General features: G+C 33.5%; 1 protein-coding gene across 1 annotated transcript; it reads right to left on the bottom strand.

Annotated features, from left to right (window-relative positions):
- Window positions 1-14,486: 14,486 nt before the first annotated feature.
- LOC123205459 (PH, RCC1 and FYVE domains-containing protein 1-like) lies at window positions 14,487-23,238 on the bottom strand. The gene is made up of 9 exons (XM_044622405.1): window positions 22,818-23,238; window positions 21,708-21,794; window positions 20,609-20,698; window positions 19,764-19,844; window positions 19,440-19,634; window positions 17,217-19,352; window positions 16,862-17,008; window positions 15,491-15,870; window positions 14,487-14,930 (listed from the first exon to the last, which is right to left on the bottom strand). The coding sequence occupies exons 1-9, from the start codon at window positions 22,881-22,883 to the stop codon at window positions 14,798-14,800; spliced, it is 3,315 nt and encodes a 1,104-aa protein (XP_044478340.1). The 5' UTR covers window positions 22,884-23,238; the 3' UTR covers window positions 14,487-14,797.
- Window positions 23,239-23,704: the final 466 nt, after the last annotated feature.

Raw genomic sequence — 23,704 nt, 5'->3', positions numbered from 1 at the left:
TAGATGTATAACTGGTAAACCTAGTGTTCCATTTATGAATCTGAATATGGTCATAACTCGATACTTATGTGCCCTAACATAGGTAATTTATAAGGATTACTAAGGCCTAAGCTAAAATTGGCATAATTGATGCCTTTGTGAAAGCATAAGACACCTTGTGTGTTATTATCTATTATGCCTTCTGCACCTGCCACACGGTGTATTAAGCTAGCTAACTAGGACACCTTGGTCACACGGGAAAAAATCTAGTAGTAATCATTTCCCTTATCACATAAGCTAATCAGAACTATTGTCTAAACCATCCTAGGATATGGGTACATATGTGATGTATTTTGCTGACCACGTGAGAAAAAATCTGAAAGCCATAATCCTTACCATGCGTACCTGAATAAACTGAGTGGTTATATGCCTTTATATCGAGTGCATAATGCATCTCATAGGTATCCAACCCTATTTCTTCAACAAATCTTGTCACTTACTCACACAACTAGTAGCTAGTTGAATGTGAACTATTTTCCTTAAATTTTCTAATTTTTGACCCAAATCTGACTCGATCAGGGTCTCATGCCATCTGTCACATAGTCGAGCACTCCTAGTTCTATCTAGCTTGTTTCTTTTACTAAAATCTTTATTCTTTCCTGTTTCTTCTATTTTCTTTTCATTATGCTTGAACTAAGGGAAAAATAGTCTTTTTACTATGTGTACCCTTGTGTGCCTATTTTTAAGTGTAGTGTCCACTTTTAGAAATTAATACATAGTTGTGTGTCCCATGCCGCACAACCATGTATAGCTTTCTTTAGAATAAGCACACAAAAATTGCAAAACTTCTTATTGTAAATTAATGACACACAGACATGTATGGGGCCATACATTATTATGTCTCGCAATCTAGAGATAGCAAAACTTATTGGTTTTACGCTTTTTCAGTTGCACAAGCATATACATAGTTTCAAAACATATCACTACATGCCCTAAAGCATATTTTCACATTTACATCCATATAACCATGTTAAACTACTAAATTACTTGGCAATCATCGTCAACCAAACATACCCAACTCAACATATCAACGAATTTCATTTAAGCATACCAGCATAATTCACCTATATGTTAACCTACTCAAGACCATGCACTTCTTAAATCAATCCAACAAATGAGAAAGCATCTAACCAACCTAAAACGCTAAGCCATAATGTTCAATTGAACTACTTTTTCATTACCTTAATAAATCAATTCTTGTCAATAACATACGCATCTCACCATCATTATTTTAAAAAAGGTCTCAGAAATTAAGAATAATCAAAATATAATTTAATAAATTTAACTCATGCTTTAACAACTTTAATCATGCCAAGAGACACCACTTAATTGGCTTTTTGAAGATCGCTAAGGTCTTCATATGGTTGAGGCATTTCTAATAATCGATGGCTTCCTTCAATGACAAAAAACCTCTCTACTCTCTCCTTTCTTTCTTTAGGGTGCAGCTAGTTGTGAAAAGGAATGAAAGAAATTAGGTTTAAAATGCTTTTATTTTTGCCTACTAGATGCAATACACGAGCGTGTGTTGTATCGCACAACTAAGGCAACACCCGATCTTGTCGCAATCACAATCTTATCTGAAAAATTCAAATTTGCTAATGATACATGATTGTGAATACCCCTATATATGGACATGTATCACTTTGGAGAACATTTAATAATTAAATTTAAAATAAAGAAAAAGACTAAAATGCCCTTGGGCATACCAATAGGTATTACAAAAGGTGAAATCATCAAAGTATGATCTTAGATCGTTGGTGAGAATATGACTCTATGAAGCATCTGTTTGGTAATTATATTACCAAATCAATGATGCTAGAAGTCATATTTATGATCTAATATATCTTTTAAGACCTTGCATTTTGAATGTCTCATACTCGGCTTTCAAAGTAAAATTGATTCAACATATTTATTAGCCATCCATTTGAATTGATATTTGTTATGTTAACCTGATTTGTCTTATGTCACTGTTTCTCATTCAATGACTTTATCTTTCAATACCTCAGGAACTATCCATATTCTTTTTTAAGAAATCAAGGACATTTGCCAATGTGTCATCAATGATGTTTATTTGGACACAATTGATATTTCTAAAAGATTTAGATATCAACCTTGAGTGTACATCATGATACTCATGATCATTCTAATAGCTGGTGATAATAGAATCTAATCATCTTTATCTCATAATTTATGTGTTCAGTGATGCATAATCCAAGAGAGGCATGTAGCATCATGACAACAGAGAATCCTTTCAGATTCTTATTTGATAAATCCCTTCAACCTTCATTTATTATAAACACTGTAGTCTATATGATACAATGATAGATCAGGTAAGGATATGGTGAATTACTTAGTTTAAGTTCTTTCACGAAGGATTAATATATTACCTAAGTCTTATACTGGTTGCAAATATGACATTTAATTATGAAATGTTTATTGTTAAATAGATATACAATGTTAGAATTGTCATTGTACTACCACTCACTTTTGTATACAGATTTCATATTCATCTTAGTAATGCATACCCGACAAGCTCTTTTTCAAGGTTAATACCACTGGTTATGATATGTTCATAACCATTCTAGGTTTTGCCCATTGGAGTTATTCTTGACAATCAATTGTCAAACTTTTAAAGGTATGCAACAACTATGATCACATCTAGATTTTAACGTTAGTTATAGGTCTCAGATTTTAACGTCATAAATGACCAATGCGTCTACCAAGAGTTATGAGAATTTTAATTCTTATAAACTTATAACGCACCTTATATGTCCATATAGGGTTCTTATAAACTTAGGCTGATTACTTGTTTCCTTATAGGTATAAGTAATCTTCGTTGTAATGTTTAACCATATTTATTGACACATCATTTACTTTATGTCTATCTTCCTTGTAGATTAGAACTCTATTATCCTTTCACTTATTCTTTTAAAGAATAATGTCTAAAAGAATCTTGCAAAATAGATTTAAAATGTGGTTCAACTAAATCAATTTAATTGATTAACATTAGTGTCATTATTAATGCATATAACACATATAAAATATGTTGCATATAGGCATAGAAGACATTAGTGTCATATGGTTCAACTAACTCAAGTTAATTGCTTAACATTAGTGTCACACCAGATAATCTATGTGAATTAGTTTCACTTTAATCCAAAATGTACAACACATATAAAATGTGTTGCACACAAACATAAATGACAAATCTATGGGTCACAATCTCTAAGGTATTACCTTAGAATATTTAGTGGATATTGAAATTCCTATTACACATCAAGTATTAAATTGGACCATTTGTCTTATGTAGTTACCTCATCTGTTTAACCCAAGTGAATGAATACACACGTTAACAAATTTTTTATTTCATTCTTGAATTTCTTCAAGGTATTCAAATTTGTGTTTTCAAAGATCTACAAATTATATTTATTAGAATTTTTAGTGAATCATATGAAATTCAAAATTGATCGTGTTTGACACTAACTGTTAATTCTCATCATTTAGATGAAACTCAATAGTCAAATAATACTCCCACTGAAGACAATGAAAGACTGATATGGTTATGTTTGTCTAAAAGACATAACCAGTATCCATCATTTGACAACAATTGAATGAATCAGAATTCTAGTTATAACTCAGTCTTTTGTGCCAAATCATTAGTCCAAATTAAAATCAATTTATACAAGTAAGAATTTTAATCATAGTTACAAATCTATCAGAAGTTTTATTTCTAAAAATATTACAACTAGTTTTTTTTTTTTTTCATCTTGTCATGGGTTAGAATAAATACATAAATCTTATGGCCAATGTGGCATACACATGTCTCATTTCCAACTTGTAAGTTTACCTCTTCTCTTAGCTAGCATCCACTATGCTTTAGATTCTTCATATCGAACAAATGTGAGAACTTAAATCTCATGTTAAATTTGAGATAAGGTTCAATCCTCAATCTTACCTAAAGTTGAAGGCTCAATCTTCCTTCTTTTTGTTAGCTGGTAAGAAAAGTTTTGTAAACTTTGCTCCAATGGCCAAACTTACCATATTGAAAACAAATTATCTTACTTTTGCCAACTACACCCTTATAAGAGTTGTTGGAAATAATTAAACATGCTAGGATCAAATTTTGTGAAATCTGTAAATAAATATTTTACGTACCTATTTTAATTTTCGATGAAGCGTCTTCAAATTCTATGCGAGGTGTTGACGTTAGTCTGTTTCCACAACACCATTTACCCATGTACTGATTTCCATTTGGGAGACATGATCTACTATGCATTGCATTGGCAGGAGAATTGAAGAGAGATGCTTTGCTTCTGGAAAAATAATGTTCTCCTTTTAAGGAGGCAGTTGGACAATTTATATATGTCTAATTACCTTCCAACTCCTTCTCATAACTGTCTATGGTAGTTACATTAAACTGGGTCGGGTCGACCCGTCATAGATGGACCCAGATCCAATATCTCTCACTCACACATAATGGAAGACCCGAACCAAATGCTTAGCCACAGAAATCCTATATAGCAGTACGTTTCATACTTGCAAATGTGTCATGCGACCTCGCGAGCAACCTATACTTGGGAGCTAAATACAATGCATCTATTAGGAACAGCATAGCCACTTTAACCCGAATAAAACAAAAATAAAGAGTTAGACTTGTAGCACCCCAGACTTACTCGATAACACTAGCTCTCTTTGATCCCTCATTTATCATTGTGTTATTTTCCTATGTATCCATGATCAAGTCCAATCTCCATATGAGTGACATGATCGACCGGTCAATGGACACACGTAACATATAAGTCTTCCTCTTCTACTCGAAATTCTCAATTTAAACTTAGCTGTTTTTCTAGTCATGTTCTATAGACCGAATCATGCGTGGCCATAGGTTCCAAGCTAAGATAGCAACACTAAGAGTAAATATCGAACAACAGTAAAGAGTCAAAGGGTATCAATATGAGATAATCCTCATAAAGACTCACACAGTAAAGGAGCAGGGATTCATCCTTCCATTACTTTAACTGGTCGTCTTACTTATGCATACATAGTATGAATCATGTGCTACAGTGTGTATTTTCTCAAATGTCATTCACAACATTATACAAATCTTAGTTCAGTCGCTATACCTAGTGCCTAACCTGAGTTTTTAATCATCTTCACACTTACAGGTATTTATCTATATTAAGAACTCACATCTGACATTCACAAGTTATTTGGACATGGATCGGTCATTTTTTAAATATATCTATTATGACCTCATCTTGATCAATCATCAAGGTGACATTTTTATTTCAATAAATCTTTTTTTGAGAAATTTGTCTCCTATTGGTATGCTCTCTCAGCATCACATTTCTCAAGAATAATGTCTCATTTTTGCTTGCTCTTTCAGCTCCAAAGGCGATTGCTCGTGTGAGTGAGTCAATCTCTAACTTGTGTGACATTATAATCTTGTTGAGCTAATAACGATGTGTATGCAATAAAAACCCAAAAATTTCGGGACGTAAGTTCAAAACATAAAATGAACTTAAATTCATAGTTTTCGACGTTATGTCACCAGTACAATATATAAGCTCAACACTATCAATCACAGTCTACATAATCCAAGAAATTTAATATGTGCAAGATATACTTTTCTTGGAAGAATCTCGGTCAAAGGATCAGTGACTATACAATGCATAGAATTATATTGTACGTTTATTTTCCTCTTGGAAATTGAGTCTCTTATTACGTTGTGTCTAGTGTCGATACGTTTGGTTATCTTATAAAAATTCAGAATCTTTCATATCAATAGACAACCATTGCTCTGGCAATATCGTCCTGTTTACTCAGATTCACGAAGAATCTTCTGAACCAAATAGTTTCTTACACATTTATTGAATACGCTATATACTAGGCTTCCGATATAAAGACGACTACGCATCTCTGTTTCTTATTGCTCCAAGATATGAGCCCTTTTGAAGTAAGAAAACTTAGCTGTAATTTAATTCATGTTGGTTTAAAAACACTTCCCCAACTGGTATCTCAATAGCCAATCAAACGCAAGTTCGATTCTCAATGACATAATCAATCATCCATAGAGCCTTTTAAATATCAAAATTCTACATATAGCCTTTCAGTGCTCTTTCAATATTTACTAATATCGACTAACCAGCCCAATAACAAAATAAATATTTGGGCATGTACACACCATAGCATACATAATACATCTGATGGCATCTGGGGTCGGGTAATCGGGTTTTCCTAACCCGATTGCAACCCAGAATCGCACAATGAACCCTAAAAGTGTTGTGCTTTTGATTGGTTGTTTTTTGACAGTTTTCTAATGATGATAACATGGGGCTTTTGTATCCCTGTCGACGTTGAGCCTATTCGTTCCAATTTGGCGTCGAAATCCGTCAAAACGGCGACAAAGCAAAAGACGTCTTGGGTCTCGGATTTGGGTCAATTTTCATCGATTCTGACATTAATTCAAGTCGATTTTCAATTTAAAACATGTAATATTATTCCTAGCATACATCCAACATGTTTCCCAACACCAATTTCATGCAATTTTGGCCGAATTAAAATCGTGTCCAAAAATAAATACACAGATTCTAATTTGCATAATATACGCAATATGATTCACAGAAAACATAACAAATATGTAACTTGGGCTCTGATACCAATGTTAGAATAATTAAACATGCCAAGATCAAATTCTGTGAAATCTGTAAATAAGATTTTACGTACCCATTTTAATTTTCGATGAAGCGTCTTCGAATTCTATGCGAGGTGTTGACGTTAGTCTGTTTCCACAACATCATTTGCCCATGTATTGATTTCCATTTGGGAGACATGATCTATTGCGCATTGCATTGGCAGAAGAATTGAAGAGAGATGTTTTGCTTCTGGAAAAATAGCGTTCTTCTTTTGAAGAGGCAGTTGGACAATTTATATATGTCCAACTGCCCTTCAACTCTTTCTCATAATTGCCCATGGTAGTTACATTAAATCGGGGTCGGGTTGACTAATCATGGGTGGACCCAGATCTAATAAGAGTTTACTATGTTGTGACGTACTGGCTAAGATTCAAAATTTAGCTTGGCATTAGCTTTATTTCTCTCTTCCTATCTTTTCAAACTAACTTCAACCTATTTCTCCATTCTAAAATGTATATCAGCATTCATTACCATTCTTATCAAACCTTATTTGGATTCTTCCTTGTAATCCTTCAAAAACACATAACAAACTTAGTGTAGGATTCAGGTAAACATAAGATAACAAGGTTAAAGCCCATGTTATTTGTCATACGTGAGTCTAGACTTTTGGTCTTTTTAATCAGTTTAATTATATTAAACACATGAGTTCCATTCTCTGTTCCGTCATCCATTTTCACATTTCATGTAAGCATTAAATTCCCTCGTTTTGGCACCAAGTTTGGGCACAACAGGTAAATCTTGTATGACAACATACAAGGTTCTCCTATTTTCTAGTATAATCTACAGTGTTTTGCATCCAATCCAAACTTGTTTTTTTTTTCAAATATCTTTTCAAAGGTTAGGTCATGTGTTAAGTCCATTCAAAAATCTAAAAATAGTCATATTTTAATTTTATATTTACTGAACGTGGTTTTTCATCAAATAAATGTTCCTACTATTTTATTCAAGCTAACAATTCTCTCTGTTGGACTTAGGAAATCTCAATAGACTTCCTAGCAGGCCGAGAGATTTCATTGAATTAAGTCTCCCCTTCACTTTGGCAAACAAGCTCGAATTAATAAATTAGGTAGGTCAATGAAACTAATCACAAAAATCTATGATCTTCAATTCAACAATTATGCATAAACCAATCATGAGATATCAATTATAGTTCTTGGTTTCAGTAAGATGGATACTACATATCACTTATGCAACGATAATTGCATATCCCTAACTCTACCTCTAATGCATTTTCACATTCACTTTAGTGAACAAGCTAGGTGTACTTGTTAAGTTGGACCCAATACAAACAATCACTCGATCTTTTACATAGTAGAAGTGTATCCTTTGCTTTTGAGAACAAGGTTCCGATGAACAAGAGCTTCCTTTGAGATATCATATTAGAAGGCATTTGATTATTTTTGACTTAATATATTTAAGGGATTTATTATGATCTCACCAATTTTAGTTATTTAACATGTGAGGTGATTATTTGAAAATTAAAGCCTAACATGCACACTATAATGTAAATTAAAAATGTTGGTATACAAATTTAACTAATGTCAACCCCTTAACCCATAAAAGGTTGATTAGTCAGCGTAGGTCTTATTCTTCGAGTCTTCAATAATGCCTTTGTCTTTAGTCTTCAATTGTATATGGTTTCATTTGCTAATTACAATTTTTCTAATAATGAAAAATTGAATTCTATTCTAATTTTACATTTATAAAACGGAAACTAAGAGTTATATTCAAGGGGAGTTAGGTGAGAAAAGAAGTACAACAAAACTTTAGAGAAAGCAAGACACACAAGTCTTATTTTAATTTGTACAAACCCAAAAATAATGAATAAAATAAAAAACATTCATAAGGTTCTTAAGAAGTACACCAAACACCATGCATATACAAACATACATGCATCATGATAAAAGTTAAAATTAATTAATTTTAATTATTTACCCAAATGTAAACTTACATATTAGTCCCTCAAGCTTTACATAATTTTTTTCAACCCAAAGGCTAAGAAAATTGCAATTCTATCGCTATACCTTAAAATAATATCCAAAAATTTCATCTCAACCAAGCATGCAGGTGAATGTGTTAGCTATGTAAGCCCCAATTCTAAAATTTAACAAAATTCTAGAAGCATACACAGCTTGTGGAATGGCTTGATGTCAACCACAATGTCCGTGCATAACTTGCGGAATGGCCACATCGTTCATGGCACAACTTGTGGAATGGTTGCGCCATCCATGGCATAACTTATAGAATGGCCACACCATCCAGACACAACTTGCGAAACAAATACGTCATGTAAGCACAACCATCCCTGCACACCTTATGGAATGGCCATGCCATCCCTAAAATTTTCCACAAGGCACAACTATGCACAAAAGTGCCCAACTGTGCCTTCCATGGATTTGCCAAGGAAAGATGTCACCTATTCCAACAATTATCCATATCAGATGTTGCCCATGCACAGTCATATGCTGATGTGGTTTGGCCAATGATCAGCAATCAAACTTCAACACTTCAAGCTTTACCAACTCAATCCAAGCCTAATGAAGTTACTTGTTTATTTAATTATACTTTAGTTAATCTTGTATTAGATTAATCATATGTTTTGTTATGTAAAACCTATTAGTTTTGTACTAGTTCAACATGGGGAAGCTCAAATCAAGTCAAATGAAGCAATTAATGGTGGAAGCCAAGAAGACAAATGGGCGGCTCAAGAATTTCCCAAATCAATAAAGACAAGGATGACACCATAGATGGCTCATTGTCCCTTACCTCTTTAGGAGATCTTTTAAACTTTTTTTTTTTAATTTTGAATTTGAAAATGCAATAGTTTAGTAATATTTTGAGATCTATATAAGACCTAACTTTTCCATGTAATATCTAGAGATTGATTAATGAAATTGCTTGTTTTGTGTTCTTGAGCACAAGTTATCCTTTCTCCCTTGGCCGGAGATTGGTGATAGATTTGCCCTTGGTCGATGGTTCTCCTTTAAGCCATAGGTGTGTCTTTATCTTTTCTCTCTCGACTAGAGTAAGGTGGTAGAATCCCTTGGTCGGTGGTTCTCCTTTAAACCTTGGGTGTGTTTTTGGTCATTTATCTTCTTTATCCTTTCTTTCTTGACTGGAGATTGGTGGTAAAATCCCTTGGCTAGTGATGTGTCCTTTAAGCCTTGGGCTGTTTCTTGGTCATTTATTTTCTTATGTTATCCTTTATTATTTATGTGCTTGGATCTTGAGTTGGTCAAACTTGACTACATATTTGCTTGAAATTTGTACTTGTTAAACTCACCCTTAACTCAATCAACACTTGGTACTTGGTTACACATCATGTGCTTAGGTGTTTAGGCATAATTTTTTAGTGACTTGTGACGCATTCACTGAAAAATCACTAAATTTTGACAAGTTTTAACACTAAGGTGAGGTAAAATGGCACGTAAACTATCCTCACACTAGCAACAATCTTTGAAACACACAACAACGCAATTTGAAGGCGATTTCGTACAACTACATGAAATCAATTTGACATTCAACCAAAATTTTTAGTAACCTACAAACATCAACAACATCAAACGAAAATTGAAGAGAATAAAACTCAATAATTTTAACACAAATTTACATTTTTTTTGCATAGCCTCAATAGGATTGCGACAACAAAACATAAGCCAACAATTTCAAATTAATAATAGCATCAATCATAAAATTGTAACAACAATTTTATAATAGGTAATTACAATTTATAATAACATTAACTCAATTCGATATCAATAAATATGCAATCAAATTAAATAAATTCATAAATATAATTTTGTGAATGAATTCCTCAAGATTGGCTCTAATACCACTGTAGGGAGTTTACAATCTTCAAGCAACAGAATAATGATTAAAATTTTTTAACTAATAAACAATCATACTATAAATTCCCATATGAATCAACCTTGTAGGATAATTAATTCATAAACATATTATTAACACTCATAAAGTGTTTATAGAATATACATGCATAAGTGACTCTTTTAATTTTCATTGATGATGAAAAATTACAAAGTCATTTCCATAATAAATGTAGGCCTAAACCTCAGTATCAACACAAAACATGAATTAGATTAGAGGCTAAAACCACACTCCACACTCAAAATCTACCAGAACTTTGAAAATGGTTTGTGTGGCCTTTTGAAACTCATGACAAGAAGAGGTTTTTATTCAAAAGACAGCTAGGGTTTCTCATATGTCACATAATTATGTGTGCCTTGCGTGAGAAGGAAATATATATATGGGTGTTTCACTTTATTTCCATGAGCAAGTGGAATTGCACATAATATGCATATATATACACATTACATACATGCATGGCCCAGCCATGTGGGTTATATAAATATATTAATATATATTATTTATTTATTTTATATATTTTACCTTTTTATTTATTCTTACGGCCTACATGTATTTATGAACTGAGCTTATAGATAAATCTAATTCAACCATTTACTTTCTCACATTCAACCTAACCACTCAAGATTATTTTACTTTAGCCCCTAAGCATCATAAAATATACTTTTAGGTTTAACTAAGAAAATCCTAATCATCTAAAGTTCAATAAACTCATTTTGTGTGTGACCCAAAGACACTAAGTCATCAGTAGTATCATATTTGTATCAAGCTCCTAACCCAACATCTATTCGAACAAAGACTAAAAGTGACCTTTAGCAAGACATCATGGTCATGCTATTATTAAAGTCTCAACATATGACTTCATACAATTCGATTATTTCATCGTATGATATCTCTTCGAGGTTGAGGTATAGATTAAGTGCTCCATTAGGGATCCTTAAGTTACATAGATTGACTTTTGTCAACGACTAGAAAAACATCAAATCAAACATCAACTCAATCCCACTATAGCGATAGATTTAATTGGTTGTTACCATCTATCAGGGGGTTTTAACTTAGATATCAACTCTCGTGCTTAAGAGTAATGAATATTCTATTGATCTACTATAGTCCTTGCACAAATCTCGATATGGTCAACTGTCACCTTTCTAGTAATCCTCTGACTAGAATATGTTGAGCTAATATCAAACTATACTGATCTTTGCACAAAACGGTTTGGTGACCTTAAGTCTAAGGATCACAAGTACCTTAATTCACTAAGAAGATATAATCCATAGACACTAAAGCAACCATCCATATGGAATTCTCTTGATATCTACAACGTACACTCATGTGTTACACCAAGTTGTTAATAAATAGCTTTGATATATGAGAACTATCATCATTTTTTGATGAGATTGTTCAACACTATGATAACTGTATCACTATTATCCATGCCCTTGGTCATGATACTTGATTTAATTAAGATTCTAAAGTAATTAAATGACTCTTAAAGCAAATAAAATTCTTAAACAATTATGAAACTAGAATTAACTAGTAAACTAGAGTCCAAATGAATTATTTTACTTACTTTACATGAATTTCAACCTAATCAAGTCTCCTCATTTTATTTTGTCAAGTGGACATGTCACCATGCTTGTTCCATGTCATTTTTCATGTGTTTAATGAGTGTCATATCATTTGTCATGTCATCTTTTGTTGCCACGTCATCCCTCTTGCCTTTGGCTTATGTCCTTAATGTTTTTCAATGTTTTCCACTCTACCACACTCTTACCATAATTCTCCAATATTGGATCACACGTTATTGGTTTTCTATGGATTACATTAAGTAGCTATTAAGTTGTCAGCCCATCTACTACTGTCCTTGCTATTAGGTTTGCGAGGAGTCGTTGCCTAAGGACTCCCAACTCAATGTTTATAATTTTTTTTTTTATGTATAATATCGGATTGTGTCAGGTCAACCCACATGCCTAGTTTTAAGGTTTGAGCATGGCCTATGATTTCATAGGCTATGCCAAAACAATCTTTTTATTTTGATATAAGCAATAATTTGTTCACATCACGTAAGAACATTTAAAATCATATTAAAGATTAGATGAATATGAATAAAAAAATAAGAAGACGAAAGTGCATTTGAAATAATATATTAGTTAATAAATTTAATTTTAAATAGGTTTTTGAAAAAATATTAGCAGCAGTCAAATTAGAGGGTTTTAAATAGATAAAACAATGAGTCATGCCAGGCTAGCCTTAGCACTACCCATCGAGTTTGCAAGTCATGTCGAATTCAAAGCTTATACAATAACGGATCTTTGGACTAAGCTGCCCTGTAAAAATTACTAGGCCCACAACACAATCTTATCTATATAGGGTCATATCATGTTGGGCTCTTAACAAGCCAACTTGCGGGCCTTTACCAGGCTAATCAATTAATTTTAATAAAAAATAATTTTTTATTAAATAAGTTTTTTAAATTATGTTTTTTAATTTAAAAAGCCATATTAGGAAATTCAATAGTGATTAAGAGGAAAACAAACTTATTTATAATAGGTAAGTTGAATTCTCATGATCAATCTCACCAATATAGAATCAAAAACTTGAGTTTAGTTAAAACTTACCTTTTATTTAACATTTATTTATAGTGGGTAAAAAAATAAATGATTGTATTCTTTTAGATGTGGAATGCCTTTGTGTTTTGCACTCTTACAAAAGTGTTTCACATCTAAAAAAATACAAATACTCATTTCTTTCACCCCACTATAAATAAAGATTAAATATCATGTTTCAACCAAATTTAAAATTTGGTTGTCTTACATATTTGAAATTGATCAAAAGAACTCAACTCATTTTTTTAAGTTTAAAATTTTCATTTCTTATAAAAATTTATAATTATTATTTTATTTATTTTTTAAAATTTTTTATTATTTTGGGCACAATCCCATGACAGATCGGATCAACCAATGACATGGCTCAACTAACCCACTCTGGCATAACCCATTACAGTAGTAAATCATATCTATCTGAACCAGATTAAAATAAAAAGGCCCAAGTCATGCTTTAACCGACCCAACCCCTTTAACACCTCTAATTTTACATGTGTGGTATTGGTTTTTGTTGCATTCTTGCCAAACCACCAATCCCTTGTAACTCACATTTCCACTTTCAAATCTCTCAGCTCTCTTTTAGCATTTTCCAATTACTATGAATTGATAAAGAAAAAAATCAAAAAATAGAGAGAAAAAAACTTATATAATTACAATAAAAATATAATTTATTTATACTATTAAAAGTAAATAATATTATCACTATTATAAATAAGAAACAAAGCCACAAAAATATTTTTTTTATTAAAACTAACCCAAGAAAAGCAAAAAATAGAGAGAGGAAAAAATTTATATAATTACAATAAAAATATAATTTATTTATACTATTAAAAGTAAATAAAATAATCCCTATTATAAATAAGATACAAAGCCACAAAAATACTTTTTTTATTAAAACTAACCTAAGAAAACATGTAACCTTTCAAACTTAAAATATAAGAAGTCAGTTTTATGTAAGTTTGGGCAGGAAATATCATCCAGCCCTTTTTTCATTCTCTCAAAAGAGTTCTCACAAGTTATATGAAAAAACTACATAGAAGACAATTTTTTTTTAATTAGTTTATAGATAAAAGCCTTTCTAACTAATTTATAGCCACTCAGGTGTCCCTTGCAACTAGGCTGAAGAGAGTAAGAGTAGAAAGAAGAATGAAGAATGTTGTCTATTTAAAAGAGTGGTCAAATTTCAAATTGATGACAAAAGAAAAGGGGTGATTGTTTTAAGGTTTGATTCATGATCCACAGCAATTTGCTTAAAAAGCTGAATCCATACAGGAAGATGCATTCATACATGAATACAGTAAAGATATACACAATTTCATCCACAACCTACTTACAAGAAATTTACACAGCCTTGCCTAAACTTGCTACTTCCCTCCAGAAAATAAACAAAATCGAAAAAAAAAAAAAAAAAAGAGAGATACATCTACAGTGAGAAACGAAATTTACCAAAACCAAGATTTGAGGGAAGAAATTACCTCTCACTCTTTTGTGCAAACACAAAATCTACTTCAATCTTGGAAGCTAAATCTAAAACATTAACTCCCCAAGTTTCAGAATCAGGGCTTTGAATGTGGCAGATCAACGAGCTAACCCTTCTCTTCCAATGCTTACATTAGGCTTGTCGACCATGGAAACATTGTATTGTTGATACACTCTAGCTCGGTTAGCAGCCCACCATTGTTCTGCTTGCTTCTCACTGAATCGTTTTCGACTGCATTTTAAGGAATAGACATGCAAAATGTTAATCACTCAAATGAAGAATCACTAATTCAAAGATCAATTTAACAAGCACATCTGTGCATGCAGTGAGGATCCAACATTAGGGCTGTCATACACACTGAATTATTAGAGATCAAATTATAAAAGAAATTGAGCTATCGGCAGAAGGTGAAAAATGAACAAAGGATGATCTAGATTCATTCAATTCTCCAAATCAGCAAGCACATCTGTGCATGCAGTGAGGATCCAACATTAGGGCTGTCATACACACTGAATTATTAGAGATCAAATTATAAAAGAAATTGAGCTATCGGCAGAAGGTGAAAAATGAACAAAGGATGATCTAGATTCATTCAATTCTCCAAATCAGCAAAAATCTAAAAAGGTGCTTGAAAAAGTATAAAGCTATTTGAAGATGGGACTTGTTTGGCAAGTAGTTACATTCCTGAAATGCAGAGCCTTGTTATATAAAAAGCCAGAATTTTATTGTACGATGTACCATTAAACTAAAATTTGGATTTGCTTTTGGACTGGTAGATGATTAAGAAATACCTGAAGCGAACACGCTTAAGATCTTTGACTCCTCCAGGCAAAGCAACAAGGGTAATATACACACCAGCCTCATCTTGCTCAACCCATTCATCACCCTGACTGGGTTCGGCCTTCATTGTTCGGTTTTTGTTCCTTGTTGCTTCAGAGTTTGACAATTCAGTTTGACTTAATGTATGACTTTCAGCAATGTCTGATCCGTTAGAAATGACAAAGCTGTTTGAACCATTTGAAATTGCTCCATGAAGAGTCATGGGACTGCTCAGTTGCTCTAAGATTGCAGAAGAAACATCCCAAGAAGGAGTTGGGCTAGAATTAGAAAAGGAAGGTGAACTGCTGCTTCTTGTTGTTCCAACGGGTAATCTTTCAGCCATGTCCTTCAACTGTCAAATATCAAATGGGTGAGTTAAACTAGCAATTCATTTTAATTATATAAAGAAGTGATAAATAATAGAACTGCCTGGCCTAGAAACAAAGTAATTAGGTACTAAAACCCATAAAAGGTTGTGATTAAGAGAGCAATGACATAAAGCATTATGAATGTTAACATAGACATTCTGAAAACAGCAAAAAATCATATAAACATGCACATGATGATGACTGATGTTCTTGTATTATTACAGCTGCTCACACAATACATCAATTGGTTGGTTTAGCTTTCTGAAATTTTCTGAGTGTGAGCCAAGCATGAAGTAACAAAACCTTGCAGCTTTATTTCACTTACCGTCTGTAAGTTCTCCAGAGTCCTATCTAAAAATACCTAGATCATTGACATGTAAGCGTTCCTTGGGGTATCTACAAAGGCTGCGAAACATATTGTTTCCCTATAGTTGGATCAGATGATCAACTATGGTAACAAAAAAAGCTGTAATCAAGGGTATTCGTACAAGGCTTTGTAATCATTTCCCAGCTTCTATTCTTTTTACAACAAAAAATAATTAGTTTACATGCTTATTCTTTTGGGCTTTCAGTCCTTCAAAATTGATTTTAAGCATCATAAGTAACAAAAAAGAAAACAAAATCAATGCAAAGAAGATGAAAGAGAAGATGATTTTGCGAATCCATCAATAGGAACAACAAAATCAGTCAGCCTGATTAATCCTGGATTTAATGAACACTTCAAAACTCTATGCAATATTTCAGAGGGTAATAATTAAAATGTAGCCACACCCTAAAAAATTCTAGACTTATAGAATATGAATAAACAGGTAAATATTGGTCTCTGTCAGAATTGTAAAGTACTCTTTGCAAATTAATTCAACTTTTGGCTTCAGTGAATGCATTAATCTCCTCCTCCCAGAAGGACATCTTCCTAGATTTGTTAGGTAGAGTTAATGAAAGTTCTGGCTTCATCTTTACAACTATTTAACTTACTTGAGCCGTAAGAGACTTAATCACTTCTTTTGCTGCTATGCATTTTGTAGTCTCTTCTCCAGCTACAGCAATAGCCTCCTTTAGCTGTTTTGTTGTTCTTTCCAGCTCAATTTCTTGAAGTTGTGCTTTACGAGAAAGTTCTTCCACCTACATAATAACAGAATTTAGCTAAACATACAAATTTAGCACCTCATGCAGGGTGCTTTTCAAAGAAAATTCATGGCCTTTGTAAATAAAAAATTAGTAAATAGTGTTTTTAAACTTTCTACAATATAAGGTTTGCATGCTACAACTTGTAGTCCATGATAAGTGAGCATGTTAAGTAACTTAATAGATTATAATATAATCCACAAACCTGAGCCCTTAATTTAACAACTTCTTCACTCAGACCATCATTTGTCATTTTGGCATTGTCTACAATAACTCTTGGCGATGCAAGACCAGAAAGAGTTGGGGTTGGTGTTGTGGCACGGGGTGGACTTGACCGTCTTGAGGTAGGCGATGTTGCTCGAGACATAATTCTTGATCCAGGAAGAGAAGCTGAAAAAAACTTCTTAGTTGACCCAAACACTACATTAGAAGATTTAGAGTTATTAAGTGCACAGCTCTGTGAAACTCCATTTGGAAACGGCAAAATCTGTGTGCGATTGAAGTCTGGTTTCTTGTTTCTTTTAGATGATCCACCCTCCACTTCTTTAGAAGGTTCCAGAGAAGAATTCATTCCAAGTTGAGCATGAGATCTTGAAACCCAAATTTCATTCTTTTCAGAAACTTCATTTAAGCCCTTATTCATGCTTCCTCTCCTACTCAGTGCAGAATGAGATGAAGAGTTTATCTCAGAAGCTTTTGCAAGTTTACTGAAACAATTATCACAAACACGATAAGGTTTGTTGTGATTAGGTGCCATTGAAGCCCTGAGAGACTTTTTACTACTACATGAATGACAATATACAAGTCCACAATTATAACAATTATGGCGCTTCCTTTTGAAATTAAACAGAATGTGGCATCCAGAACACATTGATTGGTCAACACCAGAGATCCACTTATGAAGACAAATTGCTGCAGTAAAATTAGTTCCACAGACAATGCTTTTGACTTGTTTGTCTTTCAAAGCTTCAACCAATGATGGGGAATTTCTATCTTCAGTATCCCCATGACCCAATCGACCATTTGCACCTTTTCCCCATGTGTAAACTTCAGTTCTTGAGGTTAAGACGGCAACATGATAAGCACCACAAGCTATTTCTTGAACAAAGTTCTTCATAAGCTTCCCATCTACACGAGAAGGGAGCTTCCCATCAGCTTTAGGATCACCTAGCTGACCATAAACAGGGCTTCCCATCGTGTACACATGGCCTTTAATTGTCAAGGCAGCAGTAAGGCTATGTCCACAGGCAACTTGACAAAAGTTGGGTTCAACAAGAGCAGCAACACAAGTTGGCACCAGTCTAGCTTCTTTGTCACCATGTCCGAGACGACCTTTATCTCCGTCTCCCCATGTAAAAAGCTTTCCTGAAGAGCAGTTGCTGGAACATGAAGACCCAACCATTACCTCAACAACAGCAGCAGTGTGCCAAACACCACAAGCTGCTCGCACAGTGCGGAGACCCTTGAGGGATTCCACTTCCCTTGGAGTGGATACACTTATGCGATCCCCATGTCCTAAAACACCAAATGTTCCATCACCAAAAGTAAGCAATTTCCCTGCAGAGGTTACAACAGCCGTGTGCCATGGTCCACAAGAAACTGATGAGACATGTATTCCCTCCAGAGGTCCATTCAACTTCTTGGGAACCCATGAACTTGCCTCAATGCCATGGCCAAGGAGCCCAAAATTGCAACTGCTACCACCCCATGTGTACAATTCACCTGATAGGGTAACAGCACAGGAATGATACTCCCCACATGCCACAAGTTCAACATTGATATTTTTAAGAGAATCTATAAGCTTTGGATGTGAGACATCGGCATCTACACCATGTCCAAGTCTCCCTCCAAGTTCCTCCCCCCAAGAGAAAACCTCCCCTTGCTTTGTTACTACAGCAGCATGTCGGCCACCACAAGCTATATTCTGAACATCCAATACAACTGCACACTCCAAAGCCTTGGGAAATAAAGAATCCATCTTTATACCAGAACTTCCAGCTCTATTAATACCCCCACCCAAAATGCCATCTCCAGTGCTTTCCCCCCAAATAAAAACATCTCCTAAAGAGTCACCATCATCATGACCAGAGCCTTGACTTGATGAGCTAACAGCGCTGGATAAACTAACTCTAAAAGCATCCCCAGTCACACCCTTGAGGCGCCCAGTTTTTCCATCAGAGCCTCCAGATGAGAAAGAATGAACTGATCCACAACCTGATTCTGAAGGAAATAAAACCTTGGGTGGCACATCATATAAAATTACATCAGATAATACTTTCTCAAAACCAACTTTAGGAGGGCTTTCATATGGCGTATGCAGACGAAGGGGATCCAACCCATCCTATATCAGAAACAGAAAAAGAACTCTCTCACTATATATAAAGAAGCTTTAGTATGGCGTAAAGAAAAACGGACATAAAAATAACACCTTCAGAGAACTGCCACTGCTACCAAACGGAGAGCTCAAAGGAGAACTTCTTTGAGTGTGACCTCTGGGACTATTAGCTCCAGATGAAATTCCATCACTTCTTGATTCTCCTCTGCCTCTTCGTTGATGGCTGCGAGATATTACTGCTTTTAGACCAGTAAACCAAACTTCAGCTTCATCTTTATCCTTGCAAATCTAGTAAATTAAATAAAGAAAAATTTCACTATGCAAGAACAAAGGATGAAATCTATAAAAATCAAAACACAGAAAGAGGCTAGTGAGGAGAAATGCTGAGCGAATTTCCATATAAAGGAAAATAGTTACCAAATCTAAGGATCTATCATTATAGATAAGAGAAAATGACTGATATTCTTTCTCAGGCCGAGGATACCTCTGAAATATGGGCTGCCACAAGAAAAATCAAGATTGATAAGCACATCATCATAGCACTAAAAAATTTATAAACTATTTCAGTTCGCACTGAAGATAACTAGAAAAAATGCAAACATCAGAAAAGATGATTTGAAACATCAAAGATAGCACACCAAAGAGAAGTAATTAAATAGAAGATAAAAAATTTACAACAAAAATAAAGCTTACCATTACTTGATTGAATTTTTCAGTTTAATCTGCTTAGGCAGCCATAAAAAGAAGTTAACATATCATACAAATTTGGTATCTAAAATTGACTCTGACACATGAAATAACAATGAGCCTCAGCTTCAATACTTTCTTGAATTAGATTCTGATATTGATTCAAAAGATAAAAAAGGTGATAAGATCAAGCAAAAGAAATTAAAAGTTGATGCAATAACATTAAATTAAACAATATACAAAAGACAATTTACAGCTCTCATTTTGAGTTAGTCATTCAGCAATAGGAAAACCTATTCATAGCTAAATTGAGTGGAAAACACCAATAGAGTACCGTGAAGGTATCTAAACTTTTTCTTATAGCAAAAAATGTTAAAACCATTAACCATCTGAAAACCAGATTAATTCATACAAGTATTATTCCAAAAGTTAGAGACAAAACTGTATGAAACAAATGTAACTTTTTTCTTCAGCAAAGCTACCAAATGTATCGATTGTTTCCTGTCATTCAAATTTGCCATCAACTAAGTATCTCACAAAAGAGGCATAGAATATCAGAATGCATATAAACTTACAGTGCGCTGACCAGGTACAATTCTGGAGACATGGCCTAGTTTAAGGTGTTTCTCTTCTTTTCCTGAGATCCATATCAGAACAGATTCATCCTGAACAAAACAAAGGCACTTAGAGACAGCACATAAAAACTTTAACACATTTAAGTTATGTTATGACTGCGAAAGAAGAAGCTAATGCATGTCTGCATCTGACTAATCAACAAAAAAGGCATTCAATGCCTCAAACCATTCATAAAAAAGGGGGAATTTTGAAGTTTGGCAAAACTTATGTTAGAACATTTAGAACTTACAAGGCTTATCATAAATAGAGAGTGCAACATCGCGTGCAGACACATGCAGTCATGCATAAACATTGAGAGACACATACACGTCTCCACACAAGATGATCCAAGAAATTTTGACAGAAAATATGCTACTATCTTTCACAAAGGGAAGATCCATAGACCAAGAAAGGTAACAAATAATATTTGAAGGCCAATCCATATGGCATGTTCAAAAATAAGGCCTTGCACCAATTATGTGAATTCTTCTTTGTTTTTTCTTTCCATTTAGTAATCTTCCATGTAATTAGAATTAATATCAGTGTCCATGTTTAGATTTCTTGCTCACTTTTTAAACTCTAAAGAAGCAGAAGTTGTAAGCAAGGGTATCCTGCATCCAGTAAAGCTCTGCACCATGTCATCATAGAATAATCACCTAAAGATCAAAGCAAACCAGCTGCTAACTGAAAATTCCAGCAAAGATTTCTTCAAGTTCCATATGGCTATAGGTTCACCTAAGAATCACGAAAGTGCCTTGCAGAGTGACAATGGCATAATCAAGAAGCCAATGGCATGAACTTTATTTTAGCTTTCTTAACCCAAAAGTCACTTCCACTGTGCACCAGGTCAGAAACCGGGGAAAACTACCAAAACCAAAAACCTTCCTAAGTAAGAAACCTGTGAGCCTCTAATGTTCTAGGTAGGTAGCCCCAAGAGAATTTGAACCTCAAAACTTTGCCAGAAACTTGTTTAATCTAAGTTTTGTTTGATTCGCTGTCATATTTTAAAATAAGACAAGTAAAAACAAACTCTTGAAACTCCAATAAATTTAATCTTACATTGGCCAGCCTGAAGGGATAAAACTTTGGCTTCCCTCTACGTCCATACTTTAGCAACTGTGCCCCCTTTTTAAGAGCAGTGATGGCCTGTTGAAAATGATGAGTCAAGAATTTAAATTCAAAAAGCACACCACAATCTAACTTTTAGAAGGAAAATGATAAGAAGCATTTTTTATGACTACGAAGAAATTACAAGGCCAAAAAAGGGAAACAACCCAACTAAAGAATGCAAGATATTTGATATCTAGAGAAGCCTTTCAAATAAAAAAGTAACAGAAAAACAATAAAAGATAAAAAGACTTTTGGTTATCATCTCGTGAAGTAATATTTGCACATTCTGTGTATGAGAGATTGGTATACTAAAGGCTGAATGTGTTATACTAGAATGTATCAAGAACTAAATTACTCAACACCCTATCATTTGATTAGGATTTGCTTCCAAAATATCAACTTTTAAAAGAGATGTTCAATTAACAGTAAACTTTATTAGTCCACATCTAATATATGTTTTACTGCCTAAGATCAAATCTTAATTAGAAATTATGTTACTAAAATCCTTTTACCTGAATGGTATCAGAGAAAGACATGGGCCATCTGTTTAATGTGTTCCCTTCTTGGTCAAGACATCATATATTGATTCACATTTATCTACTCTGAATTTGAGATACGTCACATTAAAGCCTTAGTTTGATAGTAGCTCAAGATTCTAATCATCAAATTTTGCTAAATTTACACTTCCATTCTTCCTCCTAAAACAGTTTTCTAACAGTAACACACACTTGGGAAATCAACTTTAGATCTCCCTAAATATCAATTTCAAATTAAATCAATTAATAACACAAGACACAGCTTGCCCACGGTAGTTAACAGTCCCACAATGTAAATAACAATTAACCGACCAAAGTGAAAACTAAACTAACATTTAAAATAACAAATATTTTCTCAAACATCACAGAATCAACAATATAACAGCACAAAGAAAGTAACAAACAACAAATTAGCTACATTACTGAAACTAAAAGTGTTCGTTCCAGTAACCTTACCTCGAACAACAAAATTCAACTCCGAAGCAACACAGAACTAAATAAAAGAACAAAAACAAATAATTACCAACTCAATGTCCCTCTCCACTGTCTCCACCGCGGTTGCCGCCGCCGCCGACGACGACGCAGCCATCAAACCCTAAGATCAAACAGAAACATACAGCGGATTGAAATTCCACATTTGTAAAGACTTACGGAGTCAGCGGTTTCCGTTTCGAAATCAAAGCTCTAGAATCGAGAAAAACAAAGAAAAGTGACAACTGGAGCAACAGGACAAGAGTAAAAAGGTTAAAATGTGTGATGTGGCCGAAGAGAAACTCTGCGGAGTGTTTGGTTCGAGGGAAACGGAGGGAAAGTGAGGTGAAAAGAATTTTATTTGGTTTTTTTAATTTAAAATTCGAAACTATTAATAGTTAGTAAAGGCTGAACTGAAGAGAGAATCTACAGAGAAAAGTGATTGATAATGATTGATTCTGCTTCCGTCAAGAAATGCGTAGGGTTTAGCTTTGTTTGGGCTTTGCTTAGTGGTTGACTCTCACTGTTTTTATTGTCTTAGCACCAATCATATCACGCCACGTTTTATACTAAGTTGTGACAGCTGCACTCGTTATTTTTACACTACATACTGAATGTGAGGCACAGGTGATATTTTATTATAAAAATAAAAACAATCCTAAAAATAAATTATTATTATTATATTCAATAAAATAAATAATTATGAATAATTATTATATTTCATTAAATATTAAAAATATTCAAATATTATTTTATTCAAATTTTTTAATATAATTATTTTTATATTATTTATTATATTAGTTAAAAAGTGAGATTATTTTACTTTTACAAAATATTAATAAGCAAAGATAAAAATATAATAAAATTAAAATTATTTTATTTAAAGTACATGTAGTAACAATTGGGTAAAGTAATATCTATAATAAAATATAGATTACT

Source organism: Mangifera indica, unplaced genomic scaffold, assembly GCF_011075055.1.
Source record: "Mangifera indica cultivar Alphonso unplaced genomic scaffold, CATAS_Mindica_2.1 Un_0006, whole genome shotgun sequence".
NCBI classification, from domain to species: Eukaryota; Viridiplantae; Streptophyta; class Magnoliopsida; order Sapindales; family Anacardiaceae; genus Mangifera; species Mangifera indica.
This window is presented reverse-complemented; position numbering and strand designations above follow the sequence as displayed.

What these genes read in the sequence shown, in the direction of transcription:
- LOC123205459 (XM_044622405.1), bottom strand. Translation starts at nt 22,883, where the DNA reads ATGGCTGCGTCGTCGTCGGCGGCGGCGGCAACCGCGGTGGAGACAGTG. An exon ending in TTGTACCTGGTCAGCGCACT is followed by an intron (nt 19,845 to 20,608) that starts GTAAGTTTATAT and finishes TTCTTGTGGCAG; the next exon opens with CCCATATTTCAGAGGTATCC. An exon ending in TTGTTAAATTAAGGGCTCAG is followed by an intron (nt 17,009 to 17,216) that starts GTTTGTGGATTA and finishes GTTATTATGTAG; the next exon opens with GTGGAAGAACTTTCTCGTAA.